At 46.9% G+C, this 23437-nt stretch overlaps 1 protein-coding gene across 1 annotated transcript in view; it reads left to right on the forward strand.

Moving 5' to 3' along the window:
• The window catches only part of LOC119393622 (glycine receptor subunit alphaZ1), a 231411-nt gene that overhangs the window by 159611 nt on the left and 48363 nt on the right, over positions 1–23437 (forward strand). Inside the window, exon 3 of the mRNA XM_037660731.1 lies at positions 23332–23399. Coding sequence (XP_037516659.1) covers positions 23332–23399 — 68 coding nt within the window. The remainder of the gene's footprint in view (positions 1–23331; positions 23400–23437) is intronic.

A 23437-nucleotide genomic window follows, 5' to 3' on the forward strand; every position in this document is an offset into this window, starting at 1 on the left:
CTAAAAAAAAAGTTGTGCAATGGCCCAAGGAAGCGCCCATAGAGGTGGAAGCATCCTATTTTTTTCCTTCCAGAAAATGTAATAGTGCCACCGTGCACCATTGAAGCCACTTAACCTTGACCTCCCCGCATCGTAGCAGAATCGTTTTTAAGATAAACCCGGCAAAATACATTAAAAAGAAGAGCTTAAACAATAAAATTAATTAAATTATATGTAAACAATCATGTTAGAGGCTGAAAAAACAAGTAAACAGCGTAACTGCACTTAGAAAACACATAAAAGATAGAAGAGACCTATTTGAACTAAAAGTGCAATTTAAAATAAATATTTTGCAATAGAACCATAATTTTGCTTCAAATTATTATGTTTTTAAGCAACTATTGCAATAATGTTCGGCAGCTTCCGAAACAACCATCAATGCTTTTGCAAAAATGTGCCGCCTTCATGTTACAACCCACTCACCCTTTCTGAGAGAAATAGTAACAGCCATCCGTGCGCTGAAAACGTAATTTTCAAATTCACGCACAGAACTAAGAATTTATCATCGTCATCAGCCTGTCTACGCCCACTTCAGGGCAAAGGCCTCTCCCATGTTCCGCCAATCAACCCGGTCCTGTGCTTTCTGCTGCCACGTTATACCTACAAACTTCTTAATCTCATCTACCCACCTAATTTTCCGTCTCCCCCTCACGCGTTTGCCATCTCCTGGAATCCAGTCAGTTACCCTTAATGATCACCGGTTATCCTGCCGACGTGCTACGTGCCCTGCCCATATCCATTTCTTCTTGATTTCAACTATGATATCCTTAACCCCCGTTTGTTCCCTGACCCACTCTGCTCTCTTCCTGTCTCTTAAGGTTACACCTATCATTTTCCTTTCCATCGCTCGCTGCGTCGTCCTCATTTTAAGTTGAACCCTCTTTGTAAGTCTCCAGGTTTCTGCTCCGTAGGTAAGTACCGGTAAGATACAGCTGTTACATGTCTTCCTCTTGAGAGATAGTGGTAGACTACCATTCATGATTTGATAATGCTTGCCGAATGAACCCCATCCCATCCTTATTCTTCTAGTTATTTCAATCTCATGGTTCATCTCCGCGGTTACTGCCTCTCCTAAGCAGACGTACTCCTTTACAACTTCCAGTGTCTCGCCCCCTATCGAAAAGCGCTTGTTCCACATTACTTTAGTTTTGTGCATATTAATTTTCAGAGCTACTCTTCTACTTCCCGTATCCAGTTCAAGCGCATCTCAAATCATGAAATTTCCATATCGTCCAGTTATGGTAAACCTTTTACCTGGCTGCAGCCATTTTGTTGTCGTTCTGTATTTTTTCCATGTTGTACGCGCTGTCGTTTCACTTCAGACTGCTACCTGAGTTTGCGAATAAGACCGAATACAAGAAATGAAAAATCCTACAGTGCTTTAAATTTAAAAAACACATACTAAGTACTTTGTATTAGGTAAAACATCTCAGCTGCCGTATAGGTAAATATTTCACATTCGTATTTCTTTTTTCATGAAGGGACATGTTGATATCGATGTACGCACTAGCCTCAAACATGTATGTAAACATGCTTGTTGGCCATAAACGAAACTAAGCTATTACGCTATAAATTACCCTTTGCGATTGTTGCAGAAATTTTTATAAACATAATGATATTAACGCTTAAGGTAAGGTAATCTAGTACCTATCATAGTCACTTGTGACGCTGGGACGAGACCTGTTTTCCTGCATATTGTTTTTCATTGTGGCAATCGATGTGGAAGTGTTGAAACGATGTCGAATCCACAAAAGAAATCTAGCAGCAATGTAACCACTGCAACGTGACACTATTTATTATCAGGCGTCATTAAACGTAAGTTTCATGCAAAAGCGATTCTTTTGCAGTATTTTCATTTTTGCTGCCAAAGCTTTACTGCATCTCGCGAACAAATTTTTAAAAGGGATAATTATTCGGAATTCATCGCACGTAACATTTTTATAGAGGGCTAAAAGATAAGGACATGCCACAGAAGCAATTCCAGGCTTTGCAAGATTTTTTTTGTTTGTTTGTACTTTGAACAGTCGTTTCATTTCTTTTATTCCTATCGTCACCTAAGGGACTGTCCCTCGGGTCAGCACTTGATAAAGTTTGTATTTTTTAATCAAACTGTTTGCTTCTATGTATAGAAAACCTCTCGGATCATTACGAGCCGGAAAAGGTAACTTCGGCTAAATCAGCAAGTGCATAGACGAAATCGAGTATTCCAAAAGAAGCTTGTCTTCAGCGTAGCGTAGTAGAATCCGGTGGTATTTCTCATTCGCGTCGGGTCAAACTAGCGGGCACGCAACGTTGAACTCTCAGAAACGCATTTAGCGTTCGTGGTTCTTCTTGTACGTATTATTAGTACACAACTGGCTATTCAAAGCCCAGCAATTTTTAACGACGAAGCTGTTTAGGCTGGCAGTAAGTTGTGCTCCGTCGTAAAAAAAAAACTATCATTATTATGAACCGGCACGCGCTCTCTTCATTACCTTTACAGTGAAAATGTTTAAGCTATCGGTCACTTGTGCTCCGTCGTGCAAAACTCCTCCAGTGGGCATGCACCACAGGAATTGGGCAAGCCCCACTACCGTGTACAGCAGCTGCGAATGTGAGACGAAAACGAACATATGAAAAAGAGAGAGAGAGAAATAAAGAGATAGGAAATAGAAAGAATGAAAGAAAGAGAAAACGATAGAAAGAAAGAGGAAGAGAAAATAGCGAGAAATAAAGGGAATTAAGAGAGGGCGGAATTCCGCACTTTAATGCGGACAGAGCGTCCATACCACATATCAGCAGCAAGCAGGATGAAAGAACTTAGGGCTGAGCGCATGTATTTTTCGACGACCTTGTTGTTAACACTGTAGGAAGCCTAATAAATCCTCTAGAAACACAATACTTAATGAAGTGCTTAAAGGACCATCATTAATCATAAGTAGACGTAGACTTAAATGCGTACGTCGCTACGTGACCCACGCTGAATGAAACCACCGATGATATACTTGTTAGGTTGAAATTACTAATCAATAAATGGATGTATGGACTGGTTGATGGAAGATGTATCGATTTGGAAATTATTTTTGTATATTGAGTAAGTTTTATATAGCAGCTTTAATTCAGAAAATATATTTATTCATTTTCATCCAAATTATTGTTTTCAGGGGAGTTCAAAAAATGGGAGAAAGCATACCCGGTATTGTACGCCTTACAATAACGTGCCCAAGCAGTATGCTAAGCTTTTTTTTAGAGGTGGGCGCATATATTGTCTGATACGAGTATAAGGTTTCAGAAGGAAACGTCACACCACTTGTTTAGATGGAATTGAATGCTCATTCGAGGATTTAATTGAAACATAGCAATGAAATGTCGAACCATCACTTAAATTAAACAAAGCTTTTGCGGTAGTGAAAAAAATTCCCGATTTGTACCTGCAAACGTGAAAATTCCTATAAAAAGTCTATCAACAAATACCGCGTTATATATACTGTCTAATCCCACAAGAAATATATTTTTATTTTGCGCATATGAACGTCTGGCCCCATTTATTGAAGCACATTCAGACTCACCGCCATGTGTAAGACATGAGTGCACTCAGAATATGTTACTCATGAATATGCTTACCTTCTGTGTTGCGTAAGAATATTCCAAGCTGGATGGTTCTTCATGAGCCATAGAGTAAACGAAGACGGAACCATTTTACACATTTTTGTAAGGTACTGCAAGCGTTCATAGCATAGAATTCTCAAGCACTGAACGAGGTATAAATAAAGCGCAGCTAAGGTATGCACGAGAGACTTCGCAGAAAATAAATAATCCTATGCTTCAAAAAAGTTATTAAACCAAAACATGAAAGTGCGTGGCTTTCAAACAATTTCAAAGAAAAAACAAGAAAGGATGAAAAGTGGCAATAACTTTAATTTACACAGTTCCTAAAAGTACGTACAAGCGAGTTTCATAAAACAGTTTCTGGCCCGGAATTCTAGTACACGTCCCTTGAATGCTCGAACCTCACCAACTAGACATAGTGAGCTTGTATGGATAAATATGCTGCATCTACAGGTATTAAGCGTTTGCCAAATGTCCGGGTCGTTCATGTAGCCAGCGCAGCTGACTACTGTCAAAAGAACGGCTTGCTGGGCCACACAATGGCGGCGTGCGCTGCCTTTGTAAACAGGGGAAGCCCGCTGAAGCAATCAACGGATGACTGCTTCCCATAAAACCGCAGTGCAAAAAGAAATCTGCATCGTTGGTAAAATACAGCCTATTACAAGAACCCCCCCGAACGTGATATGCGCGTACTTTCACAGGATGAAACCACTGAAGTCGTAAGTGAGGTCAACAGTGAGGTCAAACTTGAGGTCATCGTGAACGGAGTGCTTTGTGGGTGAACGTAAACGTGTAATGTCCCCGGGGTCACAAAACCACTAGTACGAAACGCCTCAAAGATAGTTGTAACAGTGAAAAGAAACAGATGCCACCATATTCTTGGCATTATATTGGTAACTATCGTAATAATGTGTTTCATTTATGAATTTTAGCTTCTGTATTCTGCTACATGCTGCGATGAAGTCGACAGCATTAGGCTTCATAGCTACGTTTTTTTTTTCCGAACCTTCCTTCAAAATGGTCACTTGCTCTGGAATAGTTATAAGAACCACTGGGAAAATATTATATTGAAACTTTCTACCACATGAACATGAAAACAGCTTACGAAAGGTAAAAAATACATTCGATTCTTATTTCCATTTCGTAAACGTTTTTCGGCAACTAAGCTTATTAGGAAGTTTTTTCAGCGGTGGTTATCTCTTACTGGTGCGTCTTCGTTTTTCATATTGAAGCAGCGCGAATCTTTCAGAAACATCTACATCCACTCCGATGCATTTTGTATAGACGCGCATACAAAGGGAGCAACGAGATATCAGACTAGGAGGACGTACTTGAAAGCTTAAAATGCGACGCAAGAGAAGCGCTCGAACAAAAGTGTCAAGAATATGACGAGAGGCTTCAGCGATTGCTAACGCAACTGCCGTGCCATTAGTGCTACAATGCGGCAACTTGAACAAGATCCCTTAACTACGTCCATGTAAGTGCTAAGTGGTAATAATTTAACTATCTTCGTTTAGTAATTCGCCTAGTAAAAGGACATGGAATTCCACTGCCGCAGTATCTACTTTTTGTCAATCTCTTGCAAAATGGTTGGGAAACGTGCTTTCCCACACACAGTTTAACGATACTGATTGTTCAATGTTCAATGATGCAATGCCGTGTGCGCGTTCCTGTGCATGAGAGAGAGAGTGGAACTTTATTCAGGGGAGAGAGGTATCTAAGAGCTGCTATGGCTGCGACCCTACGTCCAGGGTTCCACTGGCCTTAGCCGCCGGCGGACTTGATCCAGGAGCGTGAGCTGCACACCCGGGTCCGAGCTGGCGAGTTGTGCCTCCCACTGCTCCATACTAAAGGCTAGAGGTTTTCCGAGAAAATTGGCTAAGTCGCTTGGTTTACGATCGCACCCCCACGAGACGTTGTAGAGAGTCGGCTTAACGCCGCAGTTTTTTTTTTCGACACTTGCCTGCATTGTTCTCCATATTGCATGCACGGTTTCCTTTGTCCTCCGAAGTTCACCTTTTGTTTTTCTGGGCTGAGAAACAAGATCAGGCGTTCTAGTTTCTCTGGATATTATGCCACATACGAAAATGTTTTTTTTTTCTGCAGTTCGCGAGAATATAGAACGTGAATGTAATGCCTAAAACGAGGCGATCCCGTACAGCCAAACAAGGTGATTCTGCACAATGCAGAACAACCTTAGTAAAAAAAAATTGGCCGCGTATCTGCGTGCTTCGCTGCAAATGTCGTCTAAAGACGATAGAGGAGGCGTTTCGTGAGGTATGGACGCCATTTGGCAATACGTCGGGAAACATGAGTGCTGTGTTGCGGGCTGGTAGTCCCGCTGCAGCAGCAGGCGAAGACCGGCGGTGACCAACGCGACCGGTGGGGACGCCGGCCAGCCCGAAAACGCGGTTTGGCGCGAAGCGCCGAAGGAGAAGAAACGTCTGCACTCAACGAGTACTCTTTACACGTCGCCTGGGTAAAACAATTTACACGTCGCCTGGGTAAAACAGTAATGCCAGAGCGGCGCCCCATGGCATTCGTACAGTGCAATACTGAACCGAAACCGAAACACAACAATGAGCTCGTGCAGAGGGCACGGAGGAAGGCAAGTTCTTTCCTTCCTCCGTGGCGGAGGGCTTTCGTCGGCGTGCATAGCGCCGCATTTTCAGCGCAGTCGGATTTTCAGCGCAGCTTAAGAAACTAGGGTCTTTAGAATTACGTATCTATGTATTTTCCATTCAAGGAACACACCACTTAATACTTACCTAGTGATGTTGCGCCTCAGATTTGCGTAATGTTTGCTTTTTGATTGACAATGTACACAAGTATGAACCTAACCACCAGTTCAAGATGGCTGGGCGTTTGTTAAGTGGTTCAACCTTCGCGAGGCGGCTTAATCGGTTGACAGACATACAAACAGACAGACCAAAATTTCTGCGTTTAAGTTCCCCGAGAAAGACTATCGTCTTTAAAAATTTGGCGAAGCTTCCACTAAGTCACGCAAGGCTTGAAACAGCGAAACTGGACGATTGTGAAGTCTAATCCGGTTACTTCTAGGTTGTTGCTAGGCTTTAGCCAGGTTGGTCACGACACGGACGTCCAAACTCCAGAACCGACCGTTCGCACCTCTCATTGACCTACGGGCACGTCGTCGTTGGCGTAGGGCTTCCATCGCTTCGGGCTCCTCTCACAGCCACCGTTGCCTTTCCCGTGCCCTAGTATGGCAGCTTCACCCTCTGAATGTTTGTGCCAAGTCTTTCCATCTTTTTATGTCCTTATTCCAATTCTTTCTTTCTTTCTTTCTTTCTTTCTTTCTTTCTTTCTTTCTTTCTTTCTTTCTTTCTTTCTTTCTTTCTTTCTTTCTTTCTTTCTTTCTTTCTTTCTTTGTTTCTTTCTTTCTTTCTTTCTCTCTTTCTTTCTTTTCTTTCTTTCTTTCTTTATCTTTCTCTCTCTCTCCTAGTGAACCAGTGAGTTGTGGGATTTCCTCAAAATCACACCTCTCCTCCTCACGCTCACTATATTATACAAGGCTATGCTATGCTCTGCTATCGTGCAAACTGTATATTTATTTTCTTTTTTTTGTTGTTTGTTCGGTATATATTTCATTGTCACTGCTGTATGTATGTACGTGGGTAATAATGAAAGAACAAAAAGCCTGAGTAGCCGAGTGTGTAGGACGCTCGCCTTCAGATCGAGGGTACGCGGGTTCGAATCCCACCTCGTCAAGGATTTTTTTCGGCAAGAATCTCTTTCTTTATATCTTTTTTTTCGTCTCTCTTTTTCTTTCTTTCTTTCTTTCTTTCTTTCTCTGTAGTCATTCTCAGGGTTATTACAGGCCACGCCGTAGCGGTGAGTAGTGGGATCTGCCCAAATTTTGTGGCACATACCCGTTCATGATGATGATAGTTTCTTGATAGGCCGCATACACAACAAACGGCAAGCTTAAACAGCTTCGCTGTTAAAGAAAAATTAGCACAACATGCACTAAGTGGCGCAAGGCAGGGTCACAGAAGAGCTTGCGGGCACCTAGCTAGTCCTGGCTTGGCTACGCTTTTACCCTTTCACCTATTTCTTTACTTACTATACTATACTATACATGCTTATGCTTATTCTCTTCTTTTCTATCCTTTTTTTGTGTCTGTGACTTTCTATCGCTTACTCTCTCTGTCTATTTCTTTCTGTGTTTTTAGATGTGAAGCGTCTTATAGCGGAGTTCAATCCGGTGGTGGTGGTGTGCGGCGTGACCACCCTTAGTGCGCATGCGCAAGCCCTCTCCCCACACCTCATCTCCCTCTCCCCTCTCCCCTTCCCAGTTTCCCTCCCATTTCCCCTCACCCTCTCCCCTCCCCTCCACCTCTCCCATTTCTCTCTCCCCTTTCCCTCTCCCCTTTCCCATTTCCCACTCTCCCCTCCCCTTCACCACTTCCCCTATCCCCATTGCCTCTCTCCCCTCCCCTCTCCACTCCCCCTCTGAAACGCGGGCTCTACATGCCGAAACGCTGCTTCGCATCGCCTCACGGTCCCCTTTAGCGGGAGATGGTGTGATTTTTCGTTTTTCTCTCTTTCTTTCCTTTCTCTCTCGCGTTCTTTTCTCTTTTCTTGCTTTGTTTGTTTCTCTTATTTATTGTTCTTTCTTTCTCTCTCTCTCTGTACTCGATCTCCCCTCCTCCTATCCTTCCTCCTCCCCCTGACATTTGTCCTTCTTACCCTCGCTTCCCTTTTCCACTCCCTTGATAATGTATACTACACAAGGCTATGCTAAGGCGCTGCGCCGTGCTCCCGACCGGGCTGCAGAAATTAGGCGCCTTTTCCTCTTCAAACCACTACCACCACCACCCACAAGGCTATGCTATGCCCTGTTAGCGTTGCTGGATAGCCGAGTGGTTACGACACTCGCCTTCTAATTGTGAGGACGCGGGTTTGGATCTCGCCTCGCCAAGAAATATTTTTGGCCAAGAGTTCCTCTCTTTCTCTATATTCGTTATCTTTCTTTCTCTCTTTTTTTTCTCTCTCCTGTGCTCGCTCTCTCGTCCATCAGAGTTACTGCACCCCACGCCAGACAAACCGGCGCACGCTAAGTGCGCTGCTTCCCACGTATACATGAACTATCACCAACTCGCCCAACTTTCAACTTTACGGAGCACGTGTAAGCAGAAGAGGAAGGCAAGAAAGAAGAGGACGGAGAGCACGTGCCGGTTCATAAATGGATGAATGAAATAAATGTTTATATCCGAGACTGTTCTGATCCTGCAAACTCAGGGTCACTCCGAGTGGGAGGGTCCTTTATTCAGGAACCCTCTGGCAGCAATCGCATCCCGGGCTCTGGTGAGAAGCTGTCGTTGGTCGTCCAGCTCCCGAGCGGAGATTCTGGCCTCCCACGTCTCGGCGAGGAGGGTGCCATTCGCGGGAGCTACGTACGGGCTTGCTATAGTGGCGTCTTGCTGGCGCCACGGGCACTCGTGCAATAGTTGCGCCAGTGTGTCTGGTACATCGCACATTGGGCAGTTGCAGGCGTAAAGCGTCGGGTAGATGTGATATAAGAGGATGCAGTATGATGATAACTTTTCATCTACGACACACATCAAGCCTTGAGCATAACTGCTCTGCTGTAAAGGGAGAACTGACAACGAGGGCCATATTTTCGACTAATGCTACTTCAGGCACACCATCCAAATATATTTGCTCGCCGGAGATGTACCGACAACTATAGCACCGCACGTACAAACGCATCGCCTAAAACCAGCATCTAAATATCCACGTTGGCTCTTATATCGAGAAGCGTAAAGAACGAAAATGCACCCATCACATTTCCTCTTAATGTGATAAGCTCCAAACAGCTCTCGAGCTAACGCTTCGCTGCTTTTTCCCGCCATACGCCTGTCCCCAAAGAGCGGCACGCAGCCGCACTAAGCAAAGTGGAACGGCAGGTGTGAGAAAACAACGGGCCTAATTGATAATGCCTGTTTCCTTAGGCTATCGTTGACACAGCATCCGGTTCGACCTATGTAAACTTTGCCACAGCTCAGCGGGGTTTCGTAGATAACCTTCATGATGCAACGCAAATGATGCCTGGTATGTTTGCTTTCGTACGAGAGCTTAGCTTTTCCGCATGAAATGCGGGCACGAAGCTTCGATAGCTTATTGAGTGCTGAAAAAATAGTGATCGGGCCATTCCACTCAGCAAAGGTGGTTGACCAGCGAAACTGGCATGGTTGCTGGTATAGCTTTTACTAAAAAAAATCTACTGCGGAGAAGACATTTTTGCAGCGGCAGTATAAACCGCGTTACATCGAAATATGAAGGCCCTAAGGCTTTTCTTTAATATTTCAAAATTCGTTCGACTAAAACCTGTCCGCCTAACGTGGGATTCAGTGCTAAACACAAATTCACACAAAAACACAAAAACACAAATGAATACAACCTACCCCCTTACTAATAGTAACTGTCGGTGTTTTATGTTCCGAAACCATGAATTAATTATAAGGGACGCTGTAGTGGAGGGCTACGGAAAATTTGGCCATCTGTTGTTCTTTGACGGGCACCTAAATCTAGGCAAACGAAGCTCAAACACTTCCCCTTCATCGAAATACAGCAGCCATGGGCAGTATTCGATCCCGCAGCGATTGGGTCAGCGGTAGAGCACCCTGTTCTGTTTTAATTGGCTTGCTGTGGAGAGGTTCAGGTTTCTATTACCTCGGATACTCCATTTCTACAAGTTCTGCACCACTAGATCACCGTGGCAGGTACGCAATCCGCCCCCTTAAACGAGGCCAAACTTCTAAACACAAATGCATTGGGAAAAATTTAGCGCAAAATGACACAAGGACGAGAAGGGAAGACACAACACGTGAGCGAGTGTTAGCGGGGAGACGCAGCTGCGCTGCCGACGAGAACGGACGCGTTTCGACAGCTCCGTGGATATCGGCTAATCGCACCGGCTCGCGCGACCACCGCCACACCGGCGTTCCCGCATTGTCTGCGCCCTGGCTGAACGTTGCAACGACTAGCTGTCTGGCCCCACCGGTTAAGGACAGACCTGCCGGACGCCCTGGACGAGGCCGTGGGGTCGCCCCTTGGCTCTCTTCTCCCGGACACCATCGACGACCTGGACTAACCACCCTTGGCGCCGTTCGCTTCAACGTTGTGCGCGGGACGCTTGCCAAGGCAGCCCCGGCGTCTCGCCGGTTGCATCGGGCGGCAGCAACGCGCCCGCGTTCTTCATGTGAATCAGTATCGACGCCTGCAGCGGAGCCTATGATGCAGCCATCACAACCAGCCTCCGCTCCGAAACGCAGTGCGAAACGTATGGCTGACTCACAAATGGATGCAGATGGTTTGTCTGCTTCGGAAACGCCGGCCAGCAAGCGGGAATGTCCCTCTCCGGCAGCTTCTGCATCGCCCGGCTCCGAGTCCAAGTACAAGGTCGTGGTAAAACCACGTGAGTGCTTCGACGTATCAAAATTATCAAATCGCCTCCTTCAGTCAGCTTTCGACGCCTGCCTAAAAACCACTGCGTTTCAAGGTTTCTCCATTCACCATCCAACCAACAGCATATCTGTATGGGTGCGTTCGCTAGCGGATGTCGACCGCCTCACAGAATTGCGAACTCTGCCAGCCACAGCTGATTCTACCGTGCAAGTGCAAGCGTACTTGAGTTCCGGCACGGACTTGCGTCGGTATGTGGTCTCTGGTGTTGACCCAGGAGAGTCACGGGAGAGCCTTGTCGATGCTTTGACCTGCTCCACACACAAGGTTGTCACAGCTCGTTATATGGGCCGCGGACGCACGTGCCTGGTCACTCTCCAAGGTCCTCGGATGCCGCCGAGCCGCATTACGTACTATGGATGCATCCTGCAGTTTCATGTGTACAAGCCCGGTGTGGTACACTGCTACCGGTGTTTTCGTACCGGTCACATGCGAGCTTCTTGTCCACAATCCACAGACGCCTCCATGGAGTCAGCCGAGACGCCCACGTACAAATGCGGGCTCTGTCAAACGGATGATCATGATATAACGTCCAAAGACTGTCCAGTTAAACAGAAGGCTATCAAAGCTCGCCGCCAACGCAGGCGCCGCGAGCGTTCAGAGACACAAGAAGAAAGGGATGCTGACATTCCGACGACCAATCGGTTTGAACTGTTGTCCCCTTCCGAAGAGGACACACTAGCATTGGAACAACCTGACAATACTTACTTCGGTGGCCCCGCGTATAGCACTGTCCTCAAGCGAGGCAAAAAACGTGCTCAGCAGGCTACGAGAATAAAGTGGGAGAGATTCGCCATCGCCTTGCACTGGGGAAGCTCCCCGCTTGGTGCCTGCTCCTACAGGAAACGAACTCGCTTCCGCGCGTTCCCGGATTCACCGGGTATGCTTCTCCAACCATCCCTGATCGACGCTGCACCAATGCGTTGGGACCTCGAGGCAAGGCTGCAGTGTATGTCGCGACTTACATCCTCAGACGCAAGTTCCCCTGCTGTCGTGGTGTAACGAGTGGCAAGAAGTAGTGGCAGTGCTCGTTAGACTCCCGCGCACTGACGTGATTGTGGTTTCAGTTTACGTGCGTCCGTATAGTGGCAGCGCTTCTCGGTTGCGTATCGGGTGGCTCGCTCATCTGCGTCGAACTCATCCTGGGTGCCCAGTGCTAGTCGGGGGAGACTTCAATGCACCTCATCAGTCATGGGGCTACCCTACTTCCAGTGCGAGAGGCAGCATCGTGCTAGACACATTTACAGACGCGCACTTTGTCCTTTTGAATGCCCCAGCCACTTCTACACGTCGGTGGGATCACTCCAGTGCTCCACCGTATGCGCCCGATCTCTCATGGTGGTTGGGCATGTGTGCCGTTTCCTGGGACCGAGAACCAGACTGTTGGGGGAGTGATCACCACCCGCTGATAATTGGTTTGGCAGCGAAGAGCCAGCGCCGCCTCCGCCGCCGATGCTACATAACCGACTGGGACTTATTCCGCAAGGAACTCGATGCCTTGATTGCAGCTCCATCGTCTGACCCGTTGCAGGTGTTAAGCGCAGCTGTACAAGCCGCCACGCAGTCCAACTGGGTGGAGGAGAACAGAACACCTCCGAATTTACATCTGTTGCGTCTGTGGGCAGCACGCCGTCGGGCAGAACTAGCCTTAAACCAAGATCCGGCCGCCGCTGAGCTTCGTGATAACCTCAACAGACTCACCGCGGCAGCGCGTCGCTGCGAAAAGCGACTCTCCCGGGAACGGTGGATGGACTGGTGTGCGTCCCTCGGCCCATCGTCTTCATCCGCATCGATCTGGCGAACGTTCCGGAGCATGGAATTAGGCGCTCGCATGCCGGACCCAGCGGCCAGTGCGTGTCTATCTTCTGGATGCACGCCAAGACAGTTCGCTCCAGAAGTAGCTAAGGCTTTCTTCCCAGCGTACGACCAGGCCCCACCACGATTCGACTGTCCGTATAACCTGCCTCCGGAGGTTGGTGTGACTCCAAGCCAGTCAGACATCGAAGGCATGCAAGCGCCGTACACGATGGCGGAGCTGCAGGCAGCAATTGACCAAGCAAAAGTACGCAAGGCGCCTGGACCAGATGGGATCTCTTATGAAGTGTTCAAAAACACCGATGGCGCTGCCCTACAGTGGCTGCTGGACACGCTTAACGTAATTTGGACGAGTGGAGAGCTGCCTGAATCATGGAAGCATGCCGAAGTGGTGCCGATACCAAAGCCAGGAAAGCACCCGGGCAACCTCTCTAATCTTCGGCCGATCGCTCTCACGTGTACGTTGTGCAAGCTTCTTGAACGCATGTTGGCGTCGCGTATCTCCTGGTGGCTGGAAGAGCACGCCTGGTACCATCCGGCCCAGATTGGTTTTCGACCGCATTTGGGCACGGAAGATGGCCTGGATCATATGACGTCAATGGTGCTCGTGGGAGGGAGAACAAGCAGCATTCGAACCCTTCTCGCAATGGACGTTCATAAGGCCTACGACAACGTCAGTCACTCTGCCATCATTCGCGTAATGCAATGGCTTCAACTTCCGCCTCGTGTGTGCGACTTCGTGGTGTCTTTTCTGGCACACCGTACCTTCTGCATCCGAGTCGGCAAGGAAAGAACCGGCCACTTTGTCACGAAAAGGGGTGTGCCGCAGGGCTCGGTGCTGGCTCCGATACTCTTTAATATTGCCCTATTGCCCCTCGCGTGGCAACTAGCAAGCATTCCAGATGCCTTCTTCCTCCTGTATGCGGACGATTTGACTGTGTGGACACTACATCCAGACCTGCAACGCCAGCAGCATGCACTCCAGAGTGCTCTGGACAAGGCCTCGGACTGGTGTGCGCGCATAGGACTCGCACTATCGGCCACGAAGACGGCATTCATGTCTATCACCAACAGACGAGGTCGCCGTCGCCTTCTGCAGACACCTATTTGTTTGAGCCTAAATGGCGAAGCCCTCAGCACTGTATCCACTATCCGTGTGCTCGGAGTCCAACTGGACGCATCTGGCTCCGCGAGTGCATGGGTTCGCTCTGCTCGTCGAAAGAGTGCTAATACCCTCCATCTCATTCGACGTATTTCTCAAAAAACCGGAGGTGCTTGCTCTCGAATGGCCCGTGTTTTAGTGCGGTCTATCCTGCAACCTCGGCTTGTTTATCAAGCTCAGTTTCAACGCCTCACATTGAGAGATTGGGACTTGCTCGAAACCGCCAACCGAGATGCCATGAGGGCGATCACATGCCTTCCTCGGATAACACCTATCGCGACCCTCTACGCGGAAGCGCAGCTCAATACCATCGACGAAATCGTACACCAGCGTCGAATGGCTCGCCACCTAAAAAGTCAAGCTGTTCCTGCGGCGGCGGCTCTAGCTCACTACTATAATTCAACGCTGCCACAGCCTGCTGCACCCTTGCCAGAAATTCCACCACGGCTCAAGGCACAGGCCAGCGACAACCGACCACTGACTCGCCTGCGACAATCCAACCGACAAGTGGAACAGGAAGCCGTCGTCACTACCATCGACGACTCACCAGCGGTATACGTAGATGCAGCTATCGATAGCTGCGTTTTGCACACCAGCCTCGTATGCCCCACGCTACCTGAAACGCAACATACATGCTCCTATGTTACAGAGGCACCATTTCCATCAGTGTTGGCGGAGCTCGCAGCTATACGGGATGGCTTAACACTCATGATACCCAAGGTGGATTGCTTGTCACTCAATAGGCTGCTCGTCTATACGGACTCCACGCAGGCAGTTCGAGAGTTGCGAAAAGTGAGCAGCTCCATCGATATAGCTTCCGATGTGCACCGACTAATTTACTCGTGCGCCTGCCCTGTCCGCGTATTGTGGACCCGTCGGTCTACACTGGCTCAAATGGCCGCAGATGCCGCTTGCCATCCAGCGGAAGTTCAACACCCGCTGCCTCTACTTCGTTTGTCCCCAAAGGACAGCTTGCTCCTGCACAAAGAAACCCTCCGCGCTCCATGCGTGCACTCATTCCTCCGCGTGGATCGGACCTTCCCGGCGGCTTAACTCGCCGAGAGGAGGTTGCGCTCAGGAGGATTCGTGTGGGCGCCGCGTTGACTCCTGCCATCCGGGCTGCATGGACATCTGGTGCACAGCCTCCCCCAACGAAATGCCCCTTCTGCGTTGCTCCAGCCACACAGGCAACGATCGATCACCTACTTGGGACCTGTCCGGGCCTTCACAAGGCTCGCACCCGCCACCTACGAGGCCTTGACTACCGCCCCGGTCGACCACCCGACTTAACGCGCTGGACGCACGGGCCGTTGCATCGACCGCTCCTGGCCTTTATCAGCGAAACTGAACTCTTTCCTTTTATTTAACTTATGCAGTAGGGCATACTGGCGCCAATAATAAAAAAAAAGTGTTAGCGCACGTGTTGTGTCCTCCCTTCTCGTCCTTGTGTCATCTTGCGCTGAACTTTTCCTAATGTCTTACCAACAAGGCCTAAATGCTCCCCTTGTACAAATGCATTGTCATAGACGACATTTTTCAAGGGGCAATATGAGCTGTCTCATATCAACATATGAACGCCCTACTGCCTTTCTTGCTTCTTTTATTCTTATAATACAAGGCCATATACAAGACCATATACAAATCATGCAATTTATATGGTTACGATGTAGGCACATTTTGCAGGCGAAGGTGTATTCTGTAGCCTAGTTAAAGCACTTTCGTTTAGAGCAGGGTGGGGTGAGGCGGTTTCAAACGCCAGCACCGGTAAGAAACTTATTTCCACATGCTAATTCAGGCATTAGTTTCTTCTGGAACTACATATAGGGCGCGAGGGGTGCCACTTTAATGCTTTCCTAAACATTACTTCTTCTATTACCTCCAAGAGAGTACTAGCAGGAGGGTTGTTTCTGCACAAATACAGATAAACGGACAAACCCCCTAGACCTATGCAGCCTCACTGTAAAATTCGCCTGTAGGTCGCGGCCATTTTGCAACATTGCGCAAGTTGTGGGTCATCTGTGGCACTGCATTCAGTCGCGTTTTCTCTGCTGTGCTTTTCATAGTCCGCCGCAGTGGTACAGAGGTTACGGTGCTATGGAAGCGAAATACTAGAGACCTGCGTACTTTTCGATGTTAGTGCACGTTAAACAACACCAAGTGGTTGAAACATACGGAGCCCTCCACCACGGCGTGCCTCCACCAAGGCGTGCCTTGTTGAATAGATATTTTAGTTGCAAGTAAGCGCTTGTTCTGTTGTCCCCCCTTTTTTCCGTCTTCGTCTGTGTGCACTTCGATCAGTTAAACCATGTGCCTCATATCATGTCACGGTTTTGGGCACAAAAAAAAAAAACCGTATATTATTATTACTATGCTTTTCCATAGCACCGGTGGTAACGCATTTCACAGCGCTCTTTCTAGCGTACCTGCCAAAACTTCGGCTATTCGAAGGCTTCCAGTGTCAGGTCTGCCGTCAGCTTTTGCAGGATTAATTATGCGATTGTAAAAACTAACGTATAAAATGTAGTAACAAAAATAATAAAGTCCTAGAAATTTGCAAGTCGCCATCTCTTGCTTTGCAAAAATAAGTAGCCACCCTTCCAGATATATAGCCTTTCCAAGGCGCCTAAAACACAATCCACGGCACAGATGGGGCATATCGTAGCAACGCAAGATACTCCCGCGTCATTTTTTACTGTGGCCTATTCGCTACTTGTACCAACACAAGGACGCTTGCATTTCGCTGAAAGTCTCCGTCGTGGCCCTTCAAGTAACGCAAGGTACAGCGGCCGCAGTACCACTCCTGCCTCTCTCGAAGGTCTAGCACTTGTACAACTGTGTGTTCCTGATTATGTGACAGTTACTTCTTTTCTCTGCGTTGCAGCTGCTCCTAAGGCAAATGAAAAGTTTCTTAAAGCAACGGCAATAATGACAAAATTTCAAGAAGTATGTTTATTGGTGGTAAACGAAGTGAAAAGTTCAATCAAGCTTCAAGAAGGAATCTTCGTGTGTAGACAAGGATTTAGAAGGTAGGATCATTCTGTAGAAAATAGAAGCTGATAAAACCGATGGCGTAGACAATCCCGCGCGCCTGTTCCCGTAATTGTATCTGAAGACTTGTGAGGACTTCGAGGGACTTTTGTTTTTTATTATTTCACTACTGCAGTTCGTATAAAAAGCCTAGCTTGGCGACAAACGTGCAACGAGCCCTAGGGATGCACGGCTGGTCCGCGAACTAAATGTAACGTGCGTATTGTGTGTAACAACGCATGAAGTCTCTCTGTCTTTCTCTCACTATATATATATATATATATATATATAGTGATATATATATATATATATATATATATATATATATATATATATGTATATATATATATATATATATATATATATATATATATATATATATATATATATATATATATATATATATATATATATATATATATATATATATATATATATATATATAGTTTCTCTCACTATATATATATATATATATATATATATATATATATATATATATATATATTCGTCGCGCGACCGACGACGGTGTGTCCCGAAACACCTAGAGGCCACATTACACTAACTGGGTTGTGGCGCTTCAGTCTCAATTTTCTCGTTATGAATTGATGAGGTTTTGATGATAGTCATGCCACGTGGTGGGACATAACTTGGCCAGCACCATCTCGAGATGCCAATTTTTTTGCCAACAAGACGAGGTTCTGTAATAATCTATACGGTTTACGTTCAGTCGTAGTATTTGCAATTTTCACATTAGCACTTCAACTTTTATTTCCCATTAATGTGCAATCTTCTTGGCACTATGTCTTTTTGGTCTTCGTAGCAACGTTAACAGCGCGCATGAGCGTACAGCTGGTACAACAAAATGAAAAAAAAAATTGGCATAACACCAAAGTAAAACCTATCCTTACAAACGTAGTTGAATGTTTACTGTACATTGATATAAGAGAGCATGTACAATGTCTACTGGTGTTTGGCAACTATAGCACCGTTTAACGATGCACCAACGTAGGCGCCTAGTGGCACATCTCCATCCCGACGACAAACGTCCATGATCAATGATTAAACAAACCTTTGTGGTAGCTGTAGTAGTTAACGGTAAGAGCGTAATCAGAGAAAGCGGTGTGACAGCCAGAAGAGCGTTGCTGATTAGACGCAGAACTTTGGTTAAGGTTGCCATCCCACCGCATGTTAAAGGGTTATTAAACACCACCGTCAGACTAGAGGGAAACGCAGCGCGCGTCGTGTCTCCTCTCTAGCCCGACCGCTATTTTCCTCAGGGCGAGCCGCGAGCGTAAGCGGGGAACGCGGTGTTTCGTCGCAGAGCTATATTAAAATATGAATGTATGCTATGAACGAGGCTGTGGTTTTAAAGGCACTTTATGTGGTTTGGGCTAAGGTCGCCACCTTGCGGTGTGCTAAGGCGTTGACAAAACTGCACTTATCTTATAGAAATGCGCCGAATAGGACGGATGCTTAGCAACGACGCGTTGCACGAGCTAATCGCAGAGGCCAATGTCACGATCCATTACTTTACCGCTTCCAGATGACGACCCCACCCCGCCACCAGCGACGGTGGTCTAATGGTTGTGGTGCTCGACTGCTGACCCGCACGTCGCAGGATCGGAACCCGGCCGCGGCGGCCACATTTTCGATGGAAGCGGAAATGCCTGAGGCTCGTGTGCTTGGATTAGGTGCACGTTAAAAAACCGCAGGTGGTCGAAATTATCGGAGCCCTCCACTACGGCGTTTCTCATAATCATATCGTGGTTTTGGGACGTTAAATCCCAACAATTAACCCCACCCCGCCGACCAACAGCACTGCGAGAGGAAAGTGTAAGATATAAAAGGCGCATTTGTAACGCCTCCAGAGTGTATGACCGTGGCGCAGTGAATAGCGAGCCGGCATCTGTTGTCGCGGACCGAGAGGTCGCGGGTTCGACTCCCGTCAACGCAAGCCTTTTGTTTGCCATCTGATCGTGTGCATTGTTTGGAGGTCATTTCCGTGGCGGAAATACGTTAATGAAGTCTTGGTGGACCCCGGCATAAAACCCTTTCGTGCTAAAATCAAAACCGAAAATCTCAGCTTTCAGCAAATTACTTCTGCACTGCCGCGCGGATTGACTTCTACGGTGAAATATGCGAAAACTAGTTGGCGACAAGGAAAATAGCTTCAGGCATTCCCTTTCAAATGAAGTTTTTCGTTTTACACTCGAACTTTAAAAGAAGTGTCTTACTTTTGAGCACGCCTTAGTTTCGCCATTCTGCCTCTTCCAACTTATCTGCCACGAATAACTATCCACAAAAAGACATTGACGTTCCCACTGCGTTCCTGTTTCTTCATGAGCCATGAGATAAATAAGCACTGAATTTTCGTGAAAATGAAAAGTACAAGTCGTATGTGGAAAAGTTCTACCCTATGTTTAATTTACGTGGGCGCACTTCGCATGCACATAGGCACATTACTTGCATGGAGAACTTGCATGGAGGCGCTCGTGAAGTCCGGTGGTCCTCAAGAAGCACAAGAGGGCTTTCGTGGCCTTGCGCGTATGCGAGACCGTAGGCCAAGGTCCCAAGATCTTCTTTTCTGTCAGCGGTCTTGAGTCCAGGTGACGGAGCTTGACTTCCATACTACGTCGTTGAGCTTGGTATGATGGGCAGTGGCATAGAACAGCGCGAGTTCGTGTTGTGTAGTTCATCCATCCCTTTCTTGCTCTTCTTCCTTCTTCTTTACCCTTTCTTTTCTATTATTTCCCCTTCCCCCACCCCAAGTGCAGGGTAGCCAACCGAGCCAAAGCTTGGTTAACCTCCCTGCCTTTCCTCTTCGTATCTCTCTCTCTCTCTCTCTTGCATGGAGGGGGGGCTAACCTCCCTGTCTTTCCGCTTGTTTCTTCCTTCCCTTATGATCATGGACTTGCTGACATACATTCACGCTGGCCTACTAGTTCTACAAGACTGCCTTCCTTTTAGACTAATGCATATAATTTGTGCATTTCAGTATTTTGCTTTATATCCATGGGCTCGAGGCGCAAAGAGGCAAGCGTGAAAATTTTGAAACTTATTCGCGTTTAGAGAAGAGCATTGCACGCCTATTTCAACTTCGAAGAGAAGACCTTGACGATAAATGTTCACGTCACGCGCATTAGCAATAAAAAGACCTATTCACGGACAGTGTATTGATGCATTAGTGATCGCGTAGACTTTTCTTATGCATCGAAAGGACAGAAGTTTCTGATCACCTATTTACCCGCCACGATGTCAGTCTGAAGGTGGCGAACATTTGCGCGTGCCGCGTTGCCTGCAGTGCGAGAATTAAAAAAAAATAACATTTAACTGTGATCAAGCGCTTCGTCTTGCTCACATTTTTATGCAGTCGCAGTCGGGAGGATCCTGTACGGGGCACCCGTGTACGATTTCTCCAATCGAGATCTCACCGACATTGAAAAGCTACACAGGGCAACCCTTCGAACGATCACTGGACTGCCAAAGCACACGAGGAACGAGGACCTGCTCAAGTTAGCTCCTATACCACCAATACGGGACATCATAAGCGAAGCACAATTCCGAATGCGATGTCGATTGGAAAACACACCACAGGGAAAACAAGTCATGGCATGGGATAACCGAGCCCACGCGATGCCAGTGGCTGAGGAACTACTCACAATGCCACCATGGGAAGTGCCGCTAGGTACTCGGAGGAAACAACGTCCTATCGCCAGACGTGATGTCAAAGCCAGAAAACTACTTGAGAAGAAACTGGAACAGAGCAGACCTCCGAACACCATTGACATCTACACCGACGCCACAATCAGCAATGAAAGAGCCAGCATGGCCTGGGTTTGCACGTCTGCACCACAACACAATGGCTTTCACAGTTGTCAGCTTCCCGGGGGCGCAACTCTGCACGCCGAGTTATTGGCAATATGGGGGGCCGTCAATACTATTCCCCTCGATTTGGGAGGCATCAATAGTAAAAAAATTCACTATCGCATCCTCACAGATTCGTACGAAGCGGTAACTGAACTAACGGCGCCAACGACTGAAGATGCTGTAGCCAACGACACCAGAAGAAAGCTAAAAAGAATTCAAGACATCGGGACAAATGTTGAAATTCTCTGGATACCGGGGCACACTGGCACGGACGGGGGAAACGCAGCCGCTCATGCGGTCGCCGCTCAAGCGGGTGGGCTTGATCACATATACAATTCCGCACACCCCAGTTCCTCGCCAAACCCGGAAGACCAAAATCCCTATATTAAGATCTGGGCAGAAGGCTCTCCTAGCAGAGCACTGATGCATTACATTCGCACTAAAATGAAAGCAGACAGCAAAAACCGACTATTAGAAGCTACACCGACGTGCATACTAAATGACAAGGGTGGGTATACTCGTCAACAAGAAATCTTTTTAAACAAAGTTATGGCTAACTCTGCATACACACCACACATACTAGACAAATGGCAGCAAGCTACCCGACCTTCGAGTGAAAATATTTCTACGCGATGCACACACTATCAGAGGCTGTGCCGAGCAGATTTAGAACATCTCATTTGGACATGCGCAGCTTTCTCAAAAGGCAGACGCCACATTGAACACCTGCTGCACGCCGACATGACAGCCCTACGTAACTTAATACAGTCAGACCATGAAGCCCAAAAAGCTCTCGCAAGATACGGTAGTCAAAGTGGCCTGTTTCGAGTGGTGTAGGAGAGGTCGACTGATTCGTGCGAGGACGTGACGTGAAAATGTTCATCACCCTTTAATCCCCTTACCCCTTTCCCACCTTATCCCCAACAGCGACCAAGAGTCGTCCTTTTATTTCAATAAAGGTCACATTCATTCATGCATACTGTACAGGTTGCGCGTGCATATTTTGGTGGCCTTTAAAGTGAGAACATTCTTCTCTCGCTGATTGTTGGAAGGAATTATGAGCGCATCCCACCAAACACACAGATTAGCTTTAGATTTTATAAAACAAAATATGGCGTCCCGCAAAGCCACTCTCGTCACTCTGACAAAGACTGTATAACAGGGGTCACGCGATGTGTTTTGAGATTTGTTTCACTTGTGCTGTTTTGGAAAATAGTCCCTCATACCGCGTTCCTATAATATGTGTACTTAATGTGTGTCCCCATGCATATAGCAGGCTTTGCGAACTAGAATGTGACCTAGATTAGTTCGCTGTGCTAGGATTCTATGTGCGCACATAGGACAGGCGCACACAAAATATTCTGTTTTTCATATTTGCCCTAGTGTGAAGCACAGGCCAAAGGCAAGCATTACAGGCAAATCTCTCCGCTTTTCCTCTAATTCAGGCTGCTCCCTCTAAACCCAGTTGCTCCATATTTTATTCAGGACCAAACCTATTTGCTTTTTCTTGTATTTTTAGATATGCTATCGTAATACATCACAATGCTGTGAACAACGTTGTCAGATTCCTACGTGAGATTTTTTTTAAATTTCGAACTTGACGCTTTCTGACAAAAAGAGTGTTGGTAGCGTCATACAGCATGTTTTTCGCAACATGCTTTTCGTCTCACAAAGTACGCCTGCTGATATTGCGATGAATGGCGGCTTATCAGGCTACTGCATTCTCTGCTCCTTATTTCCAGAGAGCGTACTTATAGGCAGCGTACATCAGACTCTCAGGAGGCTCTCTTTCCAGCTTACGCATTGACGGCGCTGCATGCTCCGCGCAGGCCTGTCTTTCGGGCCTTCTAATAAACTGTCTAAGCAGTATTTTATTAGATGCATTGTAACGGTAAAAGACTAACAAACCTATAGGAATGGAAGCGAAGGCTTCTTATCGTAAGTACTCCGGTAATGTAGTGTTTACGCCACATGTCTACATGCGTAGTCGAACTAATTAAGGAAGGGGAATTGATAGCCACCCTATTGTAGCTCGAAGCCTTAAGGAAATCCATACGGATTTCTCAGAAACAATGCTTCTTAGTTGCCGAAGAATTCGTTCAATTTCTCTTTCTTAACCCTTCCGCCTCCTTGCGGGTTGCCGCAGAACTAATTTGCAGTCGAACGAATTGCCATACCTGATGGTTAAATATGTTACTTAAAAGTTTCAGTGTACAGAATATTGTTGTTTTCCAGCAAGCCGTCATTGAAATTTATATGTTATTGCTTGCTCGATGCGTTGCCAGTGTGCCAGCTGCAACACTCCTTCTATTTGCTTATTCTTGGTGTTTTTGTTTGTTTCACAGACGTTCCCACAGTTGTAAAGTGCGAGATATATCTGAGGAGTTTTGGCGCTGTAAACCCGGCAACAATGGTAAGTAGTGAATTTATTGCATTTTAGCCTTGCGTTGA

Source organism: Rhipicephalus sanguineus, chromosome 5, assembly GCF_013339695.2.
Source record: "Rhipicephalus sanguineus isolate Rsan-2018 chromosome 5, BIME_Rsan_1.4, whole genome shotgun sequence".
Classification (NCBI taxonomy): Eukaryota; Metazoa; Arthropoda; class Arachnida; order Ixodida; family Ixodidae; genus Rhipicephalus; species Rhipicephalus sanguineus.